A 25929-nucleotide genomic window follows, 5' to 3' on the forward strand; every position below is an offset into this window, starting at 1 on the left:
TTAAAGGTTTTGGCATGAAAGTATCTTATTTTTCCAATATTATGTCTAGTTTTAATTAGGAAATCCCATATTTAATCCTTTAATGTATTAAGAACTAGTATAATTTAAGTTTTCTAGTTTCAACTTATATGGAGACATAGGCAAAGTGCTTGTATATACTATTTGGACGGGCATTAAAAAAAATAGTGCACAAACTAAGAGAAACTGGTAGGGAAACTTCAAAAGTTACAATAAGTTTAAATTTGGGAGGGAATAGGTGGAGGCAAAAGATACCAGAAGTGAATGTGTTTCAAGAAAACAATGTACATAAGGGGAAATTAGAAACAGTCATAACAGAGAGAAACTGGATTTTGAAACATGTGAATATGATAGGGAGTAGTAATATATTGCAGTAGAATGTCTGACTTATTCTGTGATCTTTATATTTTTGTTAGAAATAGGTAGATTATTAGTAACATTTTAATATTGCACAGCATTGGTCAATTTAGTAGTTGTGTTTAGAGTGTTTGTGAGAAAATAGGTGAAAATTGTATTGGAAGGATAAATACATGGCAAGACACTGAACAGTTGCCAGAAAAAAACTTATTGAGAGTGTAAGAGCATCCTTTTGATAAAGGAATTTATAAGTTGCAGCCCCATAAAGTAAAATGGAAGTAGAATGGAGGTTTGCCTTATATATTGTTTATAAGCTGTTGCAGTAAAACAGTGACTTCTTGGTCATCTTTATCAGATAAAGATTATCATGTTGGAGGAACATAGTTGGAAATGAAATTCATTAAAACCTAGAGTTCCTATTCTAGTCAATTGAAATGTTACTGTACTTTCCAATAAGCTGGTATATTTAAATTTTGAATTTTTAAATTTCTGTGAAGTCATTTAAATAGTTAAGTTTAGGTTGTGTAATTTTAATTAACAGCATTTTATGATATATTAAACATATTTGTGTGTGAAAATTTTATTTTTGTTCGTTTGAGAAGAATTGGGCTATTGCCATTATCAAAAGACAAATACCAGATAAAGTTGAAGGGAATGTATGCTGGAGCTTAACCGCCAGCAGTGAAACAGAAATTCTGAGAGTAGCTAAATTTGTAAACGCTAAGCTATGGTTGATGTATAGTCAGAGCTGGTGTTCATTTCACCCACACTTGTAGTTTGATATGGTCTAGAAAGAGGAAAACTAGTACTGCTTCTGCTTACTAGTGTGTTTGAAACCTTTCTATCATTTCTGCTACTCTTGTAGATTAATTTTTAAAAAAATACAAGGAGAAAGGGCCCTTTTTAGAGCCCTTGAGTATAGTCTCCTTTCATCTTTACACCTCTGTGAGTTACATTGGCACACAGTGTGCTAATTGGATTAAGATCGTTGGCTTTGGAGCCAGGAGCATTTGTCCAAATCCCAGTTTTGTCACCTACAAGCAGTGTGACCCTGGACAAATACTTAACCTCTCCAATTAAGAAATACTTAATTTCTTCCTGTGTAAAAAGGGGATAATGATAGTACTTGCCTCATGGTGTTATTTTAGGGATAAAATGATTTAACAGCATGTAAAGCATATGGAGCTGTACCCAGAATTTAATAAATGTTAGTCGTTATTTTCTGAAAACATAAATAGCATGCAGCTATTTAGGGAGAAGGCTGCGGCCAAGAGCCACGCCCCTTTCTTCAAGCCTAAAGTTTCACTGGTCTGCCTAAGTTCTCTATCCATTAAGGCTCCTTCCAAGATAGGACCAGTTAAAAAGTTAGGCAGACAGTGTTCACTTCGGTAGCACGTCTACTTAAACAAAAAAAATAAAGCAGAAAAACTAAAACAGTTGCTAATTGTTAAGAGGGGTAATAGTTTAACTTTTTTAATGTCTTTTTAAGCATGCGAGCATGCTTCTGTTTATCAGGTAGCTAGGGTAGCATTTAAGAGAGGTAAATTTTATTTGCAATTTGCAATTATGTGGAAGGGAGTGAGTTGAAATGGCAAGCGTAAAATAACGAAGTGATGTAGGGAAACAGCCTTTTTCTACTTTAATGTTGGTCATGATCTTGGCAGTCAGGTTCTAACAAGCTGCCTTTCAACTAGAGTAGCAGATATTTCTTTAGTATTAAGATGCTCCATGAATGGAATGGCATGAATTTTATGGAATGAATGAATGAGTAAGAGATTAAATATTAAATATTACCAAATGGCTGAATTTGATTTGTTAAATCAAAAATAGAAATGGCAAGCTAATCCTTCACTGAAACCACAGGGACATAGCTAATGGTTTAAGTAATAGTAGAGCATTAGAGTCAAAAATAAATTCATTCTAAGACTTTAGAATTTTCTTATGGTTCTATTTGAGATTATATAGTAGTATATCACATGATTTAATAAGAGCATTTTTAAATTTATGGTTTATAACTTTAACATTTAAATTAATGTTTCCATGTTGTCAATTAGAACTTACTTCTGTGTGTTACAGATTGTTGGATTGGCATAGGTAGAATGATTTTGATACTTAAAGTGTTTTGTGGCTCTATAAATTTAATCAGCCCTTCATGATTAGACTTATTTTCTTTTTTGTATTCATAATTATTCTTTCTGTTGCTAGGCATCAGGTGGCTAGAAGTAGCTTTTCTCTTGAGTGAAAGCAGAAAACTCTGAGTTAGGAAGTATTTATCAAATTCAAGCAGAAATTAAGGATGTTGGGACTCATGGGTGGCTCATTTGGTTGGGCCTCTGCCTTCTATCAGGTTATCATTCCAAGGGCCTGCAATCGAGTCCTGCATTGGGCTCTTTGTTCAGCCAGAAGCTTGCTTCTCCCTCTGCTTGCTGTTCCCCCTGCTTGTGCACGTGCTTTCTCTCTCTCTCTGGTAAATACATGAATAAAATCTTAAAAAAAAAAGGGGGAAGAAGGAAATAAAGGACATCATATTATAAGGAAAAACAATAAAACATAATTCTGAAATTATATTGTGCCCTTTTTTGCTGTAGTTTGTTTGAGTCCCCAAAAAGAAAGAAGGAAAATAACATTTATTAATTACCTTGCATTGTATATATACATATATATGTATATGTGTTTTTAAAATAAAACTAACATGTCAGTTTGTCCATATGCATGTCTGTAGAGATACATTTACATCTAAATAAAATATATAAGGGAAAATGAATTAACAAACTCTGAGGGAAAATATAATGGGTCATCAGAAATTGGGAATTTTCACTTCGTAGTCCATGTTGTTAATAAAGTAACAAATGAGACCCTGATTGCATGTATTCAAAATAAGAATTTAATATCTGGATAAAATACAAATATATTAACTAATTGTTTCTTGGCATCTGACCAAAAAAAACCCTGAAAAATATATGGTATAAATTTATTACATTTTTTAAGATTATTAATCATATACAATTAATAGTCTTTAGAGGTTCTATAATTTTTAAATGTCAAGCAGGTAAAATGTTTTATTGACTTCCTTCCTTAGATCTAAGCTTAAACTCAGTGAAAATCTGAAACACATTCATCTGTAGAAAGAATTGATACAGCCTATAATATTTGTTATGAATTCAATGAAGATTTGCAGTTCCATTTTTAAGAACTATATCTTTACATAAAATGTATTAGTAAGGCCTGTTGTTAGCAAACAATGTGTTGTATGTATTTCGTTGAATCTAAGATGTCATTGATTATAATGCATGCCATTATTTTTTTTTTAAAGATTTTATTTATTTATTTGACAGACGGAGGTCACAAGTAGAGAGGTAGGCAGAGAGAGGGGGGGGAGAAGCAGGCACCCCGTGGAGCAGAGAGCCCAAATGTGGGGCTCGATCCCAGGACCCTGGGATCATGACCCGAGCCAAAGGCAGAGGCTTAACCCACCAAGCCACCCAGGCGCCCCAAGGCATGCCATTATTTTATGTGTCAGTAAGAAAGAAAAAAAATATTGCCAGTTAAAACTATGGCTCATGTTTGAGTATTAAATGAATCTTGATTTCATACATGTTAATATGTGGGGAAAATATGTATCTTAGAACCATGTAAAGTTTTCGATTTAATGCTCCTACTCTGTCCATATTTTTCAACATAAACACCCTTCTCTTTTTAAAAAAGAAGTAATTTTTAAGAATAAGAAACTGTGTTAATATATTGACCATGATTATTAATACTTAGCTAATACTTGTATCCCTAGTAACTGTATGAAACAACTCAGTGAATTCAACTTTTTTAAAAAATCCTATCTGCCCTTCAACAGGAAGTAATTTATAGTCCAAGTTACCAAGAGCATACAAGACAATGTTACTTTCACAAACTGAAGGATTAACTAAAATAAAGGACCCTTTTAAAACTTGCTTTTCCCAGAGGAGTTTAAGCTGGAGTCTTGAGTTGACCCTTAAAATGGAGAAATTTCACCAGATTTAAAGTGTTTCTTTTTTTTTTAAAGTTTATATTTTATAACTTTAAAAATAGCCACAGTGTCTTTCACTTGGCTTGCAAAAAAAACAAAAAAAACCAAAAAACTTATAATGTGAAATAGTATTTTTGCTTGTTCCCTTCACTTATGATGAATTGGATGCATTAATTACAACAAATGGACTAATTGGGGAAGATTCATTGTTTGTCCAATTATTGCAATGAGAGAATCAACAGGGGGCAATTACAGATTGACACTGTAGAATGCAGCTTGTTACCCAGCCTCTACTAATAAACATGTGGGCAGGATTCAGATGAGTGCATAAATTACATCTGAAAATCAAATATAGATGTCAAGTATAAACACGGAGATTTTCTAGTGCAAATGAATTAACATTTCAAATTTATACTTAGTTTGAAATTGCCCTTTGCTGTCTGAAACAAGCTATGTTTTGATATTTAGTTCTTTTACTTGCCGGAGTATCTGTTGCTGCAATTTGCTGACATTGATAACAGAGCCCTTTAATGCTTTAAAAAAACAAAACTTGCAAAAAGCCTTTATTATTCACATATTCTGTATTTGGCACTTTACTTAGGTGATATTTCTAAGAATAGCAAACTGTCAGTTTATTTGAAGAATGTATCTATAGTGAACTTTTAGTTTCATTTATAATGATATTTTATAATTTGTATAGTAGACTCTTTGTGATCCTTGTTGGAAGAATGGAATGCTCTTTGGTAATTGGGTATTTTATTTAGCTGATTTCATTTTATTTTTCTACTTTTGGATTATCTGATTTCTCTCACATAATATTTATGGCAAACATTTGTCCTAATACAGGCAGTAGAGGTTTCTGGTTGTTTAAAAATCAGATAAACTTTAACCTTAATAGTTTACTAAGAGATAATAATAGTTTCATATTTGTTGGTACCCCTTAAGCTATGTATATTTATTAACTGTAAGTATCTGCTGACTGGTTGAAATGCAGTGTTATTTTATTATAAAATCAGTAAGATATTGGAAATAGTAGACTAGGAATAAAGAGACCTTTGTTGTCCTTTACTAAACTTGAGACTTGGGCATTTTATTTCACCTTTTGGAGCTAAACCTTCCATATTAGTATATTGGGACTAGCACCTTATCTATCTCAGCGTTTTTCTCAGGATCAACCAAGATACTATAGGCAAAAGCACTTTGGTGTGTTTTAAGTGCTCTATAAATATAAAATCACTATATTATCCTGAATATTTGTTTTTAGAGTTTTCTATGATAGTAACCCTGAACCAGTGGTTCCCAACCCTGGTGGAACATCAGAATCTTTTAGGGAATTTTTTAGAAGTCTGATTGGAATCCCACTTAACTAGATCAGAAACCTGAGGTTGGGACCAGCAAATCTGTATTTTTCTTTCTCTTTTTCCCCACTTTTTACTTTGAACTAATCTCAGAATTGCAGAAATAGGTCAGAGTTCCTTTAGGCCCTTCACCCAGCTTCCTCAAATGTTAACATCTTATATAACCAAAGCACGATTATCAAAAACCCAGAAAAAAACACTTGTGCAATTCTATTAACTTTGATACCTCACGCACATTTTGTTAGTTGTTCCATTGTTTTGGCCAAGATCCTACATTTCACAGTGTTGTCATCCCTCCTTACACTCCTCCAATTTGGGATGATTCCTCAGTCTCTGTGTTTTATAAATTGTGTGTGTGTGTGTGTGTGTGTGTGTGTGTGTGTGTGTAGAATGCCTCTCTGTTTGGGTTTGTCTGATAATTTCTGATTAGGAATCCTTATTTTTAACCACCTTCTAATGAAGCCTAGCTCTCACACATTTAGGAATTACTCATCAATATCAATCTAATCTTTGTTCCCCTTTGTAGTGTCCCCTATATGCCATTTTAGAACTGTACAATAAGCCAGTATGACTTCATTGTTTTCAAGAGTCAGTGTTCCGTGTTAGCAACCCTAGTTTTTAAATCTTAAAATATGTCTGTATTTTACTCAGAAATAGATCAGTCAAGCATGACTTAATGTTTTAGAATCGCCTTTTTCCTACCATGGAAATGTACCATTTTTTAACAGAAAGGACATGTGTAAATATTTTGAACTCTGTAAGTCTTAATAGGAAACTACTATATCTGAAATATCTCTTACAAAGTTAGGATTTAAAAAAGATTTTTGCATAGGTTAAGAATGGTTGATGAGGGCGCCTGGGTGGCTCAGTGGGTTAAGCCGCTGCCTTCGGCTCAGGTCATGATCTCAGAGTCCTGGGATCGAGTCCCGCATCGGGCTCTCTGCTCAGTAGGGAGCCTGCTTCCCTCTCTCTCTCTGCCTGCTTCTCCATATACTTGTGATTTCTCTCTGTCAAATAAATAAATAAAATCTTAAAAAAAAAAGAATGGTTGATGAGTTTATGAAATAAGATGCTCTTCCAGGCCTGTAGAACAGCTTGGAAGAAAATACAGAATATATGGAAAACATAATTTAAAAGGTCCTTTTTTGTTTTGAAGAACATTTTCAAGTAATTAGTATAATGAAGGTTTATCCTAAGGTCTTATGGGCAATGTTTTTACTAGGACCTACCCTCCTCTGCAAAAAAGGGTAGGTATCTGAGGTTCATAGGGGGGCACGGCACTTCTTTTCTAGAGATTTAGGTAATATTTATCTATAAAAATATTTGAGCAGATGGCAGAATGCATCCCATATATATTTCTACTATCTAATTTTACTTAAGAGTTATCCCTGATCTTTCCACTGAATACCACCTGGGCAGGTGCCTTGGGCTTTATTGTGTAATCACAAGGAGCATCAAGCTTACCCATCAAGGAGGAGACTTCCAGTATTATTTCTTGATCTAGAAGCTGGTTACACATTTATGTTCATTTCAGAAAATACACAAAGCTGTTCTCTTTTGATGTGTGCACTTTTCTGAACTTACATAATACTTTCATATTAGAAGACAGGTTTAGGAAAAGTGAGGGGTTGCCTTTGGGAACATTTTGAGAGCTTCGGTTCAAGCTCTGGAGTGAGGCATACGTAATTTTTATCTCTAGTCTTACTTTCCGTGTGACTTTGAGCAAGGCATTTAACTTTCCTCACCCTCCATTTCCTCCTCTTATAAAATGCTTGTATTCACTTCTTGGAATGGTATGAACATGAAATGAGAGAATGCATGTTAAAGTCAACAGAGACCGCCTCCATAAACAATGGCTAAATGGAAGCTTTGAAGATGTAAAGGAGTTCCAAGGGGTCAGATAACCGTGGGTTGAGGACTGAAAATGAAATAGTCCATATAGGCAGACGAGGAGGAGGAAGAACAAGATCCTGTGGTATATAACAGTAGATAGGACCTCAAGGGAGAGTTTTATGTGAGCAGGGAAACCCGAGTAAGGAAAAGAGACCAGAAGAGGGAAGAAGTGACCAGTGAAAGTGGTGAGAGGGAATGAAATACAAGCATGGTTGGTTCCTTCATGTTGTTTCAGGAGATCTTTTCGTACTCCCTCTGAGTTCCTAGTTCCAACAGGAGCTGCGTTTGTACTCTTACTTGCTTTCTTCACGTAGTCCAAAGAGTGCAAGTGAGATACCCAGTAAAAATCATCCTTCTCCTGTTGAAGGTGGTAATCATGCCATACAAGAAGCATGTAGGTGTGACTCTTTCCAGAGGTTTCTTGCCTCGTATCCAGTCATCCAGTCAGTGAGCATGTCTGTTGATTGTGCCTCCATAATAAAGTTATGCTTTTCTTCTTCCCCTCCCATCCACACAGCGTGGCCCTGTGTTGCACTCTTTATACCTCACTCGAGTTGTCATCTTCCTGACTGCTGGTTTCCCTGCCTTGCGTTTCTCTTCTTCTGGTTGCATTGCTCTCTTGTTTGAAACTCTTCCCCCCACCAATTTTATTGAGGTATAATTGACGTATAACATTGTGTATTCATTTAAGGTGTACAGTCCAGTAATTTGACATATGTTCCTATCGCAGAGCTGTCGCCATCACCTCACTAGTTACAAATATTTTTCTCATGACGAGAACTTTGAAGATTCATTCTCCTAGCAACTTTCAAATACACAGTGCAGTATTGTTAACTGTGATCACCGTGCTGTATGTTAAATCCGTAGAACCTATTTGTGTAAAAGTCTCATAGCTTCCAAATGCTTTATTACTTTTTTTCGTGTATTCAGAATATCTCCAAGCCGTTTGTTGTCAGTGGCAAACAAGACATTCTGTTTCAGGGGCGCCTGGGTGGCTCAGTGGTTTGGGCTGCTGCCTTTGGCGTGGGTCATGATCTCAGGGTCCTGGGATCGAGCCCCGCATCGGGCTCTCTGCTCCGCAGGAAGCCTGCTTCCCTCTCTCTCTCTCTCTCTCTCTCTCTGCCTGCTTCTCTGCCTACTTGTGATCTCGGTCTGTCAAATAAATAAATAAAATCTTTAAAAAAAAAAAAAAAAAAGACATTCTGTTTCAGTTCCTGCCCTGCGGAGCTTAAAAGCTGGCCTTAAGCTAAAATGTTAATTCCTTACATGTCATACAGGATCTTCTGTGATCGTCTGCCTGTCTAGATGACCATCTCTCTCTGCTTCCTCCTCCTGCAGTGCTTTGTGGCTCTCTGACATGCTCTGGTCCCTGTGTATTTCTCTCATTCTTCTCTAATACCCCCCTGCCTGGAATGCACCCTTTGTCTTCTTTCACTACCAGTTGAACTCCCTTTTATCATTCATTTCCTGTCTCCAACTTTACCTTTTCTGTAAAGGTACTCCTTTACAGCAGACAGAAGCACTTCTTTTGTGTTCACATTCCATCCAGTGCTAACTTCCAGTTCTGCGTTTGAACCCTGTTCATATTTTAACCCTGTTCATATTTAACATTAGGGACTGTGTCTGCTTGATCTTCAAATCCTAGAACCTGGAAGTGTCTGGCATATAATAATTAGAGGTTCGTTCAGAAAGCACCGTGTCAGGACTTTGCTAAGAACTCATTTGCATTATCCCACTTACTTCTCACCAACAGTAGAGGTAGCTATTATAGGATCCCTGTGTTCCTGGAAGGGAAACTAAGGCTAAAAGAGATCTAACGATTTGCCAGGTGTCTTACAGATAAGCAAATGGTAGAATCACATTTAAAATCTTTGATGCTGGTGCACCTGTGTGGCTAAGTTGTTAAGCGTCTACCTTTAGCTCAGGTCATGATCCTTGGGTTCTGGGACCCTGGGATCGAGCTCTGCATCGGGCTCCTGCTCAGCGGGAAGCTTGTTTCTCCCTCTCCCGCACCCCCTGCTTGTGTTCCTCTCTCACTGTATCTTTGTCAAAGACATAAGTAAAATCTTAAAAAAAAAAATCTTTGATGCTATGATTTCAAAGTGTGTGCTCTTAACCTTCAAGTTCTCCCACATCAATAAGTAATTGTTGAAGAAAATTCTTCTATGTTTCTGATACATCATACTTGAAAATATTTGGGGAAATTTCCTCTGTTTGGAATATAAATATCTAAAATAGAATTTCCCTGATTAGCAATTAGCGTGGTTTATGATTAGTATGGTGCTTCAAAATCATACCCTCTCATCTATTTTACCAGAATAAAGAAATGTCAGAGCTCTGTACTTTCTACCTTGATAAGGAAAAAAAACTAAAAGCACATTTTCTTTTTAAACATTAGTATTTCGTGTGTCTGTGTATACATATTAATATGTATACACACATATGCATATATATATATATGAGAGAGACAGGCAAACTGTGGAAATAATTTTTAAAATGAAAAAAGAGTTTTTAACTCTTTAGGAACATATAGTACAGCTAGGATAAGCCATAGCATAAATGAAATAATTAAAGGACAATTCATTTTTATTTTTTTTTTATTTTTTTTTTTGAAAGATTTTATTTATTTATTTGTAAGAGAGAGAGAGAGTGAGAGCAAGCACAGGCAGACAGAGTGGAAGGCAGAGTCAGAGGGAGAAGCAGGCTCCCTGCAGAGCAAGGAACCCGATGTGGGACTCGATCCCAGGACGCTGGGATCATGACCTGAGCCGAAGGCAGCTGCTTAACCAACTGAGCCACCCAGGCGTCCCGGACAATTCATTTTTAAAGTGTTTTAAGTAAGGGAGAAATTAGGGAAAAAATAGTCAAGGCTTCTAGGGAATAAGTGGGATATAAGGACATTAAGTGGAATTTGAATTTCGTAAGGGGTAGAAGGGAGAAAACCCCATTCCAAATCTATAAGACAATAAGCGAATTATTTTAATTACTAAATACGGTTGTAGCACTTGACCTTTTTTCTCCCATGAAAAATAATTTTGAGCTTGAGAAATAAGGGATAGAACTTGAGTGCCCTTCTGTGCTTAAAAGTATGTTAACTGTAACATTGGTTTGTGTTTGTTCCATTAGAATGCAGTTCTTGTCTTGAAAACGCCATTATGGATTTCATGATAATTACCCTCTGTGGTTGAACATTCATGTGATATGAAATGGAAAAAAGTTTATCATTGCAATCTTAATATGACAACAAATGGAAAAAGGCAGAGAGTTCATACTGTTTACTCTTTTCCTCTTGAAACAGCAAACTCATTATTACATTGGGTAAGAAACAAAAAAGAAAGAATGAGTCTTCAGATGAGATGTCTGATACAGAGCAGATGCCACAGCATACGTGCAAAGAGGAAGACTCTCAAGTGAGTACTGCATTTGTTTTCTGAGAAATGAAGCACGGATAGAATTATCTAGACAGCCTAAAACTGCTTTATACTGTAGTTTAGTAGGAAAACTACATTTTATTAGATGGTAGAACTCGAAGACAGCATTATGATAATATGCTCCTAGTAGTATTACTGTAGAATGTCCAACCTGGGAGGAAACTTACGTACCCTCTCTAAACCCTTATTTTTCACACAGTAAAACCAAGTCCCGGAGAGGTTAAGTAATAGTCCAAAGTCCCTGATGGCTTTAGCATGGAGAAATATCTAGTGATATTATTCTGTACTTATAGAGTGCTTTTGAATGAACTTAAGGATGGAGATCCTAAGTTTTAGAATCACATACAGTGATAGAGCAAATGGCTCAAATCATTCCTAGAGATAATTCCTTTGGTCTGCTTCTGTCAAAGAAAAGATAACCAGTTCCATTAAAAATCCCCTAATGTAGACAAGCATACTGTGCATTTGCCTTTTTTTTTTATAGGTGGTTATTCAAACTAACCTTGTGAAGTTTAAAAAAAAAAATGTTTATTTATATATATTTATAGGGAAGGTCATAATAATTCAGGCCACCCTCTGCTCTCTAATAATTTAAGTACAACTCTAGGCCGTATGGGTGGTGGCAGTTGTTGAATTACGGGGCCAGAAAGCCCCTGAATGGCCTTTCTTCTTCCTTATGCAGCTTCTTATCCAATGGGAGAGTAGTGGCTCAAGGCTCCTGGGCTGCTGCAAGAGTTGAGGTAAGGGCAGTAACTGAGCTCCTAATATTATATGGCCTGGCTTTTTTGTCACATGTTATCCTTCACTCAGGCAGACTTACAGTTACCTTATTCACCATGAGAAAATTCAGTTTAATTTTTAACTAGCATAAGGCTGGCCATTTTTCCATTATGTAATTACCAAACAAAGAAATGGTAGAATAGGTTAATGTGCACATTTCTTCCATACCTTTCATTGCAGTGTTAGTTGTTTGACAGGCATGTTGCTTTAACCCAGAAATTTAAGTGGAGAAGAAAAGAAATATTTTATAGAAAATGATTGCAAATCTGTATTATTGATATATTTAAATGTATAATATGAATGATGGAGAGGTCCGTGTCGTTTTCAACCACCAGGGACCATCAAGATTTGAAAGCTGAAAAGTAATTTAAGTTTCAGGCTTGGAGTCTGGTGGAAATCTAAAAATCTGAATGTGATAATTAATTTTTTATCTTTAATCTTAATACACAGTACTTCAGTAGTTTGACTGTATTTGCAGACTTCATTTAAAAAAAAAAAACCTGCAGCACATTATATTAGGATTATTATAGGAAACAATGTGTTACCATAACAAAGTATTAGGCAAAAACGAGTGTATTTCTGACCACTTACATGAAGTGTTGTGGACTGATCCATTGAAGCCTCTAAGACAGAAGAAAAAAAGCTGGAAAAAAGACATTCGAAGAAAGAATTTGTCACTATTTTAAATTGTACTTTGAAAACATTAAGAGAAAGAAAGCCAGAAAAAAGCACATCAGCTAAAATGTATACACCAAATTAGTTTTTATATTTTTAAAGTAGTAGCGATACTACATGACAGAGAAAGTAATTTGATGAAAATGGTGCCTCGTTTGGCTCTGCCTGATGTGTAACTGGGTACTTTAGGAGAATATAATTTATTCCATTGTAATGATTCCAGCTGTAATCTTATAATATCTATGATAACCTTATAATATTCCAGCTATAATCATATAACTCAGACTTTTTAATTAATCTTTTAGACTGATAAAGTCTTCATGAGGGTGCAGTTTACAAATTTATTGCTCTCGTTTTATCTTGTGAAGAATCAATTAAATTTGCACTTTTGAGAGTTCAAAGGATTCTTTCAGGCCACTAATTTACAATTTACTGAAGACCTAAGTGAGGCATCTCAGAGAACTAATAGATGCCTAAATGACCAGAAAGGAAACTTAAATGCTGAAAACATGAGACAGAATCTTCTAAAAGTATACTGAATTATTCTTAGCTTTGCGCAGTGGCAGTATCGTAGCCAATGAGGTTTATCCAAGGTGCGATTATTGCTAATTGAATTATTCTTAAACTTCATTATTTAGAAGATTTATGCCCAGTGAGACATAACATTGGTAATACATGTTATTGTTAGAACAATAAATGCCACTGTTGGTTTTATTAATTTAAACTATTCTTCAACATTCAGAGCCATATGATAACTGTTGTAGAACTCTAAATATTCCTGTAGCCTTGTATTAGACTAGATATCCATAGAATTTTTCTCTCAAGTAATAATAAAAATTAGTGTTTTGTTTTGTTTTTGTTTTTGTTTTCAAAATAAGATGTGGGAAAATTTGGGTTTCTAGAAGTCCTTTTATTATAACTTTTATAGCCACCTTCCCTGGCTCCCATATTAACAGAAGTGTAACTTTGAGTTTTGAAAATGTAAATGTCTTCATGGCCAAGAGATGGTGAGACCCATCCTAAATGAGCCATGAAGTTATCTGCTCTATTTGGCCAAGCTAACTTACCATATCAGTGCCTTTCTTTCTCACCATAGTCCACAACTCAAGAGAAAGAAGCAAAGTAAGGTCAAAAGCCACTGTCAATTTTTTGGATGCCGATAACAGTTTCTCCCCAGCCTTCTGCACTGACTGAGCCATCTTTGTCATGGCTGTGGAAATAGGAAAAGCCTGCCAAATTGAGGATTTGGCAGAAACCAAAAAGAAAATACGTGGGTTATTTTGCAGGTTACATTGTGGGGAAATGTCATGGGAGTTACTAAACATGTAAAAGAAAAAGAAAAAAAAAAAAAGAAAAAAAATGTAAAAGAAAAAGGAAGAAGGGGTAGATTTACCAAATATTGAGCAATAGAAAAGTTGGCTGAGATGCCTCCACCCATGAAATTTTAAAGAGGTGAAAAAAAGCAAACCTAAGTCTTTTGAAGTTGTCAGGCCAACGTGAGATTCTGATTTTGTAGTGAGGAACATCAAATATTAGATCTTTAGGGAGGTAAGTAAAGCCATGTGTATTTGATACGTGATTTAAAATCACTTAGTTTATTTTAAAATTATGGTACTACATGTAATACTTTTCAAAAGGCTTACTTCTAGTTTTGATAGTGATGTTCTTTATTTTTAAGAGAAGCTAGTAAAGTTAGTAAAACACTGGTTCCTCTTTCATACACATTTAATTATTTGGTAGACTTACTTGATTATTTTGTGTATCTCTTCGAAAACATTTTATATTCTTTTGTTTTAAACACCAGTTCAGGGATTTTGTGGCAAATATTTGATTTACCCTTCTAGTTTTATGTCCCCGATTAATTATTTAGCCAGTATTTATCTGATGCGCTTTTAAGGTTTGGGGCAGAAACTGTGACATTATTAACAGTTTAAAATATGTGTTGCCTAAAGTGTGAAATAGCTAAATAAAACATGTTTTTACTCTTCATAATGATAGTTTCTAAAGGGAGATAATTAGGCAATAAACTTATTACTAATAAAATCGGTTTTGTCCAAGCTATGAAATAGTTAAATAAAATAAATCTTTTTATTCCTAACAATTTCTAAAGAAAAGTAATCGAGGTATTACTAATCTTTGTTATTTGAAACTTTAGGAAGTAAAACAAATTCTAAGCCTGTGGCAAAGGGCAAGTTATAATCTTCCTTTAATTGAAAGGAAAAATGAGAAAAGATGACGGTTGAACACAATTTCAGAAATTTAATGTACAAAATTACCACACTAAAAGTAATTATTTTAAAAATCTCGCCTTGAAAATCGGTCATATAAGTATGTTCCTTATGGTTCATTGCAGAAAAGAAGATCAAATCGTCAAATTAAAAGAAAAAAATATGCAGAAGATGCAGAAGGGAAGCAATCTGAAGAAGAGGTTAAAGGTTCTATGAAAATAAAAAAGAATTCAGCTCCTTTACCTGGCGAACAGCCTTTACAGTTATTTGTGGTAAGACATATTTGGATTATGACTACAAATATTTGAAATCAACATAGTTTAAGATACTTTCCGTATCTTTCCTCCTAAAACCTACTCTAACTCCTGGATTCGCGTTTTAGTTAATAGAACCAGTAATTATTCAGATCAGAAACCTAGGAATTCATCCTCTCATTTTTCTTCCTTTGCCTCATCATCCGGTTTATCACCACATTTTTCACCCCCTAAATATGTATTTCTGAAACTCCTCCAAATTCTATCTTTTCTGTAGAATATTTCTAAGTTACAGGACTGATCATTGTACTGCCTACTTAAAGTTTCTCTTAGAGCTTCCCAAGTCTTAGAAAAAATAATGATGCCTTCTTAGCACATCACATAAAGCCCTTTGTATGGATTTTTTTGGCCTTCTGTCCAACTTCTTTACAAGCACTGAATCCTCTGACCTTATGAACATAGGTGCACTCTCTGTCTTTGCATATTGCAATTTCCTCTCTTAATCTTCCTTATCTGGATTGTGAACTAACCACTCATCTGCCAGCTGAGTGATTTGCCACCTTAGGCGAGTACTTAGTCCTCTATGCCTGAGCTTCCTAATCTGTACAGCAGAGAGATGACAGTGGCACAGTGTAGTTGCAAGGATTAAATTAGTTAATGTGTGCCAAGTGCTGATAATAACGCTGAGCCAATTAAGCAGCACAGTGTGTTTACCGTGATGATGATGACGCACATGATGATGAGGACAGTAACAGCAGTGATTTCATTTTCCATTTTTTATTCCTAACATTTGACACAGTGCCTGACACATGTGCTAACTAAACTGAGTTTCAGTGTGTTCATAAACATACAAAGTGGCAGCTAAGGGAATTTTTGGAATGTGACATTGTATCTTCTTTCCTCCTTCCCATAGGAGAATCCAAGTGAAGAAGATGCTGCAATTGTAGACAAAATACTATCTTCTAGAATTGTAAAAAAGGAAGTAAGTAATCGCACATTACATTTTACCCTTTATATTCCATGGCCTTATTCCTAAAATCATAAGTATTGATTTTATTTTCTTAGGTATCACCTGGAGTAATGATTGATACAGAAGAATTTTTTGTAAAATACAAGAATTAGTAAGTATCTGAGTTAGAAAATGCAGATTTATATATAAATACACTTAAACATATTAAGTTAAATTATTTCTTTTATTTTACCTGAATTTTAAAATGTTTTATTAGTTCAAAATCTTTTGTGGTAAAATTTAAGTGAATTTTTTTCAGGTAGTATTAATTATTAACATCAAAATGCAGGAATCTTTATAAAATGTTCTTTTACAAATGATAGACATTATTATATTTATATTGTTGAATTTTTCAGATTTTATTCACATTATTCCTACACTTAGGTGAAAAACTGTTTTTAAAAGAATTAACACTGATTTCAAAACAAGTTAACTTTCTGATCATTACAAAACTGCTACAGTGAGGAAATAAATGATAAATCACATCTTGTTACCTTTGTGATTTGGTTTATCATTCTGTTTCTCTGTGGCAAATTGTACATCTTTATACTACATCCTTGAGATACAGTGATCACTGTGGCTTTATAAATTGAATGGAGTCTGTTAACATTAAATGAAATGATGAGCTACCTGTTCATAAAGTTGAATATTCTGTATTAAGTGCTGTGATTAAAAATAAATTTTAAAAAACCAAAATGTGTTATTCTATGTCATTCTAATATATTGCTTTTATACAAATTTTAGCTCCTATCTTCACTGTGAGTGGGCCACCGAGCAGCAGCTTTTGAAAGATAAAAGGATCCAGCAGAAAATCAAACGATTCAAATTGAGACAAGCACAAAGAGCACATTTTTTTGCTGATGTAAGAAAAAGAAATAAATGAAACTATTATGTGTTGAACTTTGAACACATGCAGTATTTATCAAAAATTTAAGTATTATTCATTTTAATTCTTAGGCTTCCAAGTTTGATATTTGAATACAAATGCTATCTACTTCACTCCCCAAATTTAGCTTGGAAACTAGCTGAAACAGGCACAGTGATAATTTAGAGTGGTAGATAACTCTTGTATTTTTAAATTAGCATGTATTTCAGTACTTAGAGTTAAATATGAGTGGGTTAATATCTCAAGAATTGTATCAGCAAAGTTACCCAAGTAATGGAAATGGTAATATAGCAAATGAATGGAAACTTGAGATTTTTCAGAACGTGAGATACATTACATATTTTCTGTGCCAGGTTTGTGCATGTATGAACAAATCATCATAGGCATAATTCATTTTAAAGGCCTCACCAATTACTTTGATGTCCTTTCCTGCTCTAAATTTTTCTCTTTTTTCTTTTAATAGGCTTGTTTTAGAGCAATTTTAGATTCATCTAAATTTTTTGATGTTTTAATTTGAAGAGCTTTTTGAGTTTTTATTTTGAAAAATCTAAGTTGCAAAAATAGTACAATGAATTCCCATTTGTGTGTGGGGGGTGCGTATTTCACTATCCTTGACACACAGTGTTAAATTAGTTTCAGGTGTACAACCTAGTGATTCTCCTAGTCTGTGTCTTATACTATGCTCAGCACAAGTCTAACTGCCATCTGTCACCATACAGCACTATTACAATACCACTGACTATATTCCCTATGCTGTATGTTTTATTTTCCTACGTATATTTTGATAAGATTCCCTTAATGTTAATATTTTACCATGTTGGCTTTGTTCTCCCTCTGCCTCTGTCCTCCTCTCTCTCTCTCTCCCCGTCCCATGCACATACATTTCTTTTCTAAACCATTTGAATGTAAATTGCAAATACTTCAGTATTTAATTTTTTAAAAAATTCTGTCACATAATAATGGTATAATTAACACTGAGATAGTATTAGCTCATCTGTAGACCAACCTTATTCATATTTCACTAATTGTTCCACTTTTTATAGCAAAAAAAAAGTGTTTTTGTGTTTATGGTGGTCCAGAATCCAATCCAGCATCATATGTTGAATTTAGTTGTCATGTCTCTGTTTGTCAGTCTTCTTTGTGTTTCATTACTTGGACATTTTTTTATAAAGTGGAATGTCCCTCAATTTGGGCATGTCTAATGTTGCCTCAGGATTTTTTTGTAGAATGTCCCTCAATTTGGGCATGTCTAATGTTGCCTCAGGATTCAAGTCATGCATTTTTTTAAAAGACCATCACTCTATTGTACACCCAAAACTAATATATCACTGAATGATAACTACACTGGAATTAAAGTATTTTAAAAATAAAAGACCACCACAGAAATGATGCTGTACCCTTCTCACTGAAGGAGGAGGAGAGTGTTATCTGTTTGCCCCATTACCTGTGGTGGTAACTTTATTCACTCGATTATGGTGGTTTCTGGCAGATTTTTTCACCATGAAGTTATGGTTACTTCCTTTGTAGTTATAAAATCTCCTTGAAAAAATTTGATGACCTACTCAGTTTATGGGTGTTCGGAGGCCAAAAATTTAAAGACTAAGTTTTTACTTGACTCCGGTACAATGTAAATTGGAGCTATGCAGATTGTCTTAAAGTACCTGGTTACCATTCTGATGTTGGGCAGTTATCAAGAGATCCTGAGATGATACTGTCGTTCAGGAAGGATTTGAGACAGTGAACAGAATTAAAGACAGAACTGTGAAGCTCTACAGTATTTAGAGGTTAAGCAGAGGAGGAGAGACAGCAGAGATAGCCAAGAAGGCTGGCTATTGAAAGTGAGGCGTTCAAGAAGGAATAATAAGCAGCCAGGGAGACAAGAGAAGGAACAGCAGTCTGTTCAGAAGAGAGAAGGAGGAGTATAAAAACATGGAGGTGTGTCATAACATGGAGTTTGAAAAGCATGTGTTTTTGTACTTTGAAAGCATGAAATCTGGGGCGTACCAGTGCCAATGATAGGAGATGAGGCTGGAGGACAAGGTAGGATCCTCAAAACCAATGTGGGCCTGATCCCCAAACAAGGGAGGGTCAGTGAAGGATTTGAAGCAGCGGAATAGATAAGATTTATATTTGAGAAACATCACCCTAGGGTCATTATGAGAATGGACTAAAGGGAGGCAGGAAGGTAGTTGAAAATTAGGCGGTTGTTGAGATCCAAGTAAGAAGTGATGAAGCAGTGAGAAAGAGGAAGGAGGAACCACTTTGAGTTGTAGTTGAAGACAGAATATGTAAGAATTGATGACTTACTGGATGTGGAAGATTAAAAAAGAGAGAGAGAGAAGGACTCTGAGCTGACTTCTGCATTTCTGACTTGTGTAACTGGGAAAGTGTGGAAGGGGTGCCGTGTTACCGTTAACCTAGTAGGAAACTATAGGAAAGAAGCAAAGGTTGAAGAGTAAATGAGTGCAGTTTGAGGTAGCTCAGATAGAGTTGACATCCACTGGAGTAACTGGGTCCTGAGCCCAAGAGTCATCAGTTGATAGTGTTTGATAGAGGGACTCTTGGATGGCTCAGTCGGTTGAATATCTGCCTTCGGCCAGGTCGTGATCCTGGAACTCCAGGATTGACTCCCACATTGGGCTCCCTGCTCAGCAGGGAGTCTGCTTTCCCCCTTCCTTCTGCCCCTCACCCTGTTCGTGCTTTCTCTCCCTCTCAAATAAATAAATACAATTAAAAAAAAAAATAATGATGCAGCTGAGAGATGAGGTGGGGTGATTGGTCTTCAATGCATAGACCTGAAGAAAGTGGCACAAGAAAGGTGCAGAGGCTCTTCTAGGACAATTTTAAAGAATGTATCTTCGAGAGGAAGTCACTTGTCTGAGGTATCTTATTTCATAGTGTTATTCAGTTGGTTTTATTACACATAACGTGATGATTCATCATATAGACAAAGTATCCTAGATATCTTTTGAAAATTAAAAGGGAAGTGAGTCACTTATTGAAAACCTAATCGAAATCAAACTTCTGCTTGTTCTAGAAAATAGCTAGTAAATTTGTTTATTTCACTTTTATCTTTCTACTTCTTTGTCAATTATCACTTAAGTTAACTTTTTGATTTTAGATGGAAGAGGAACCATTTAACCCAGACTACGTTGAAGTAGACAGAGTATTAGAAGTCTCTTTTTGTGAAGATAAAGATACTGGTGAGGTAAATATTTAGGGGAAAAATTTTTTTAATTAGGAAGAACCTCAAACTTTCCAAATATTAAAACTTACTCCTTTTTAAAAATCAATGACCTTAAAAACACTGAAAAATGTTTCATTGGTTTTTATTGATGTAGGTTAAGTATATTTAAACTGTTTTTAAGTACTCTTTTTCAAAATAGTAAAACGAAAAAATAAATTTTTTTTACAGCCTGTTATTTACTACTTAGTAAAGTGGTGCTCATTACCATACGAAGATAGTACATGGGAACTAAAAGAAGACGTAGATCTTGCAAAAATAGAAGAGTTTGAACAGTTACAAGCTTCAAGGCCTGACACAAGACATTTGGTAAGAATCATGTCTTAGACAACTTCATAAAATCTTAGCACTTCTCGTATTCAGCAGGTTTAATGTAATCTTTGCATTTTTAATTGTGATTTTGCTGTACAATGAATACCTTACTTTAAAAATTGCCGCATAGTATCTTATGTATGTTAATTTGACTATTCCTCCATTAGCTTGTGTTCCAGTTTTTTGCTCTCATAAACAATCCTGCATTGAACATTGAACCCATGTGTACAAGCCTCTGTAAGACAAATCAGAAGTGTAATCACTTAGTCAGAGCATATGTGCATTTATGATTTTGATGAGTATTTCCTTCAAATTTCCCTCGGCAAGTTCCAAATGCTTCTGTCTCATCTCTGAATTTAAGAGTTTCCCACTACTGTTTCTCTCAGGTCATGTATAAAAATATCAAAAATACCAGTTTCAGCTCAAGTTGGAGTTAATTAATTCTCTTATCTCTATAATAAGGAAAAATCTTTATTATACCCACCTTTTCCTACTTTTCTAAAAACCAGTTAATTCTCCATAACTAAATAGTTACAGTTTATCTCCTTCCATAGTACTCTTATTTTATTTTAATTTTTTTGACAAAGAGAGATCACAGGTAGGCAGAGAGGCATGCAGAGAGGGAGGGGGAAGCAGGCTCCCCTGTGAGCAGAGAGCTTGATGCGGGGCACCATCCCAGGACCCTGAGATCATGACCTGAGCCGAAGGCAGAGGCTTAACCCACTGACCCATCCAGGCGCCCCCATAGTAGCTTTATTTTAAAAGAACCTTTTTATATGGAATATTATTGAAAGCCTACATAAATTCAGTATGTTGATTTTTATTTTTTTAATTATTGACTACATGCATATCTTTTCCCTGGTCAAAAAATAAAAAGTATGCGACACCTGAGTAGCTTGGTCAGTTAAGCATCTGCCTTTGGCTCAGGTCATGATCCCAGGGTCCTTGGATCAAGTCCCACATCAGGCTCTTTGCTCAGTGGGGAGCCTACTTCTCCCTCTGCCCACCTCTCCCCCTGTTTATGCCCTCTCTTCCCCACCTCTCTCTCTCTCTCTGACAAATAATAAATAAATAAATCCTTAAAAATATTTTTAAAAAAATAAAAAGTAGATTATTAACTTTTCTAGTACAGAAACTATAGAATTTTAAAAGGCTATGGCAAGTTGTGCTATTGTTGATAATTAATGTTTTATTTTCAATTCCTAAAATTATTTACTTTCAATCCTAAAACATAGGATTATTGTCATATGAATTCAGTTTTGGGGAGCCAACCAAAGAAATTTACCATGAGGAGACCTATTATGATTTTATTGAATATTTTGTCCCATCCTTTTTCAAATGTAATTTGGTCATAGAAATTTCTTATTTCACTAAAGAGGGAATTTATACATGAAAAGGCAGGAGCACTTGACTTTTCCATTAGCATCAGAGTAAGGAAAAACTGCCATGAAAAATGTGGAGGTGCAACAGAAGAGAAGGAATGAATTAGAATTGTTCATGAAGTAAGTCATATTTTGGTTTTGAGGGGGCTTTTTAAAAAAAGATTTTATTTATTTGACAGAGAGTGCACAAGCAGGGAAACCAGCAAAGGGAGAAGGAGAAGCAGGCTCTCCACTGAGCGTGGAGCCCAATGCAGGACTTGATCCAAGATCCTAGAATCATGACCTGAGCCAAAGCCAGACATTTAACCAACTGAGCCACCCAGGCTCCCCCATAATAACTTTTTCTGATAGCCAGTATAAGTATTCATCAACAGGTGAATGGATAAACAAAGTTATTATGAACATTAGTGTACAAGTCTTGGTCTAGTCATGTGCTTTCATTTCTTTTCGGTAAATAGCTATGAGTTAAATGGCTGGATTATATGTTAGGTATATGTTTTATTTTTTAAGAAACTACCGAGCTTTTTCCAATTGGTCATACCATATTACGTTCCCAACAGCCTTGTGTAAGAGTGCTAATTACTTCACATCCTTGTCAGCACTTGGAACAGAGTTGTTGTTGTTGTTGTTGTTGTTGTTGTTGTTGTTTTAAAGATTTCATTTATTTGACACAGAGAGAGAAATCACAAGTAGGCAGAGAGGCAGGCAGAGAGAGAGAGGGGAGAAAGCAGGTTCCCTGCGGAGCAGAGAGCCCAACGCGGGGCTCGATCCCAGAACCCTGGGATCATGACCTGAGCCGAAGGCAGAGGCTTTAACCCACTGAGCCACCCAGGCGCCCCTGGAACAGTGTTTTTAATCTTAGCAATTCTAGTATATATATAATGGTATGACATTGTGATATTGGTATGACATTGTGATTTTCATTTACATTACCTACTGATTAATGATGTTGAGAATCTTTTCATGTGCTTATTTGCCATTAGTATATCTTCTTTAATAAGGTGCCAGTTCATATATTTTACCTATTTTTTATTGGCTTGTTTGCTTTCTTATTATTGAGCTCTAAGAATTATTTGTATGTTCTAGATGCAAGTCCTTTATCAGATATATGATTTGCAAATGTTTTCTCCAAGTCTGCGACATGTAGTTTCACTATATTAACAGTGTGAAAGAACAAAAGTTTCTAATTTTGATGAAGTCCGGTTTATCTGTCCTTTCCTTATGGATCATACTTTTGGTGCTATAGCTAAGAAATCTTTGCCAGAAGTTTTTTTAGTTTTAGGTAACATTTAGGTCTATAATGAATTTTGAGTTAATTTTTGTATATAGTACATATATGAATCAAAGTTCATTTTTTGCTTATGGGTATCCAATTGTTCTAGTACCATATTGTGGATAAAACCACCTTCCATTCCTGGGGAAAATCTACTTGGTCATGATACCAAGGATATTGGTGTATAGTGGGTTTTTTGTTTTGTTTTGTTTTGTTTTGTTGTTTTGTGTTGGTAATATCTTTTATTTTAGTGCCTGGTCTTCATGGAATGAGTTGGAACATGCTATCTTCTTCAATTTTCTGGAAGAATTTGTGGAGAACTAATGTGGTCTTTAGACATTTGTAATATTTCACCATAACACTGTATAATGTTATGCTTCTATAATTATTTTAAAAGCAATGTTTTTACTGTGTATGAGGTTTGTGCAAGATTAGAAAATCTGGAATACACCATTCTTTGTTTTCCCACAAAGGATCGTCCTCCTGCTAATATTTGGGAAAAAATTGATCAATCCAGGGACTATAAAAATGGCAATCAACTCAGGGAATATCAACTGGAAGGACTCAACTGGCTCTTGTTCAATTGGTACAATAGGTATGTAGTGTACCAACAGAAAAAAAGTTAATGTGTTGTTTTTTTAGTATGTGTCAAAATATGTTAAGTAAAATAGTTACTGGTGTTGCTATATTATTACTGTCATGGAGTCTTTATTATTGAAAGTGAGGTTATCTCAGGAAGATGTGTAAATTATAATTTAGGATTTTGACTTAAATTGCTTCACTTAAATGTATGCCAGTCAGAATAGAAGAAAGTTGATAAGATGATTAATAGTAAAATTTGAAATGCCTTTCTCACCATCATAAAACATTTGTTATGTTATGGGTTATTTTTCAACTTATCAGCTTATACTGCTGTCTGCCAGTAATTGAATCTAGTTAGTAAAGTGTGAGCAATTATATCAGTAAGAATTAAGTAGGTCTATTATTTAAGTCTTTAGAGAAGCAGATTATCAGCAGTTGATGAGGAATAGAAATCAAAATATAAGAACCTAGTAATGAATTTATGCTTTCTATTAATTGTTTATTTTCCAAGTTGCTCAAAATGCTGGGTGGAACATTAGCTCACTTTTTTACAATGAAAAGATAATTGCAAAAGAAGTGAAAAATGGACCCATGATTTGGAAAGTATAATGGCATATACAAGAGAGCAAGCAAAGGCATTGTGATGAGTAATAACAGGACAGTTTGATGACACTTCTTATTCAGAATCATTCTTCCTTGTTTTTACTTCTCACATGATTCTTCTGAGTCGTTGCACTCAGTAATTGTGAGTCCTGAGACTCACTCATGTGGAGTTGGGGGACCTGTTAACTCCACACTGAGCTCTTTCCTCTAGAGCTCGTATTTTCTAAATGTTTATATTTTCTAAATGTTAACCATCATTTTCTAAATGTTTATATTTTCTAAATGTTAACCATCATTTTTCCTAAGAGATCCTTCCAGGCAAAATATGTTTTGCTTGAATCCCCTCGTTGCTGCCCTTCCTCATTGCCCACATTGCTTGTTTTAAACTTCCAGCACTTTCCTCAGGCCATCTGTCACAACCCTACTCTCTTCACCCCAACGCGACTGGTCCATAGAGAAGCCCAGGGCCCGTAGGTGAGCTTGTTCAAGTTCTTGCCTGCCCTCACAGCCAGGCCAACAAACGTATCTCCATTCGTAGCTTTTCTTAGCTGTCCTCATGTGCCAGAAGTTAAAAGGTGCCTCCACAGCCAAGACTCATCCACACCTCTGTTCTGACGTGCCGCACAGCCAGGTTTCTCAGAGCCTCACTCCATCAGCTGTCCTCCTGCACTCTTGCACCTTCAAGCCTTCCCAAGACTAGTGCTGTCCCTTCACTCTGCAAACAAATCTGGGTCTAACCTTTCATAAAAATGCAAGAAAGAAAAGGATAAGCCTTCTCTTGTTGGTTCTGTTTTTCCTTCTAGCGCCCTTGAGCCATCAGTAGTTTCGTGGAAGAAAGCCAACAGGAGCTTCCTCATCGCCAGCTCGCTTTAAACCTTTTGCTTCGATGTGATAATTTGTCTTTGAAACGTGTAACTTCCCAATCCAAGGGGTAGTTTTCACCCCTAGTTTGCTTTGTCCCTGCTGCTTTGGGTTGTGGTAGCTCCTGCAAACCTTCCCCTGTTCTCACCCCCAGCAGCTTCCACCGCGGGACTTTCTCCAGACCCTGTGACTTGGAGATCTGCTGGTTTCCCTTCCTCTGCTGGCCCTTTCAGTCTTGCATTTTCCTCCTAACAGTGCTCTTTTGCTCTTTCCTTGTAGTACAGTTTTGTTCATCCTAAGCCATACTCTACACAGCCTGTGCCTTCATTTATCAATAACATCCTAATGGTCTGTATCTTTATCTCTAACTTGAGATATCTCTAACTTGAACTCCAAGCCCATATTTCTGTTTGCCTCTTGCTACTTTACAGTCTATCTCACTGTTCTTTTATCAACACAAAATTCAAAATTAACCTTTTCGTTTCCCCTTTCCTCTGTACCAAACTTGTTCTTCCAACATATTTTGTATTTCAAATACAAAAGGGGCCCCTGACTGACTCGGTCAGTAGAGCATGCAGCTCTTGATCTTAGGGTCATGAGTTCAAGTGCCACATTGGCATGGAGCCTACCAAAAAAAAAAAAATAATAATAATAAGTAAATAACATGATTCATTTAGTCAACAAGACTGAAATCTGGCTGTCATCCAATAACCCATATATCTGGTTGGTCACTAAGTCCAAATCATTCTCAGTCATAGTTAACTTTGGAATCCATTCTCTCCT

The 25929-nt window shown here is 35.5% G+C and overlaps 1 protein-coding gene and 1 non-coding gene across 13 annotated transcripts in view; both read left to right on the forward strand.

Moving 5' to 3' along the window:
- Positions 1-25929, forward strand: part of CHD9 (chromodomain helicase DNA binding protein 9) — a 222708-nt gene that overhangs the window by 124069 nt on the left and 72710 nt on the right. For all 12 annotated transcript variants that reach the window (XM_059381331.1, XM_059381335.1, XM_059381334.1 and 9 more), the window contains 8 exons: positions 10925-11036; positions 14866-15012; positions 15908-15976; positions 16060-16115; positions 16748-16865; positions 20011-20097; positions 20305-20442; positions 23574-23695. In XM_059381331.1, coding sequence (XP_059237314.1) covers positions 10925-11036; positions 14866-15012; positions 15908-15976; positions 16060-16115; positions 16748-16865; positions 20011-20097; positions 20305-20442; positions 23574-23695 — 849 coding nt within the window. The remainder of the gene's footprint in view (positions 1-10924; positions 11037-14865; positions 15013-15907; positions 15977-16059; positions 16116-16747; positions 16866-20010; positions 20098-20304; positions 20443-23573; positions 23696-25929) is intronic.
- LOC132006260 (U4 spliceosomal RNA) lies at positions 13061-13197 on the forward strand. The gene has a single exon (XR_009401036.1). It is a non-coding gene; the product is annotated as a U4 spliceosomal RNA (small nuclear RNA).

The sequence above is a fragment of the Mustela nigripes genome, chromosome 17 (assembly GCF_022355385.1).
Source record: "Mustela nigripes isolate SB6536 chromosome 17, MUSNIG.SB6536, whole genome shotgun sequence".
Taxonomy (NCBI): domain Eukaryota; kingdom Metazoa; phylum Chordata; class Mammalia; order Carnivora; family Mustelidae; genus Mustela; species Mustela nigripes.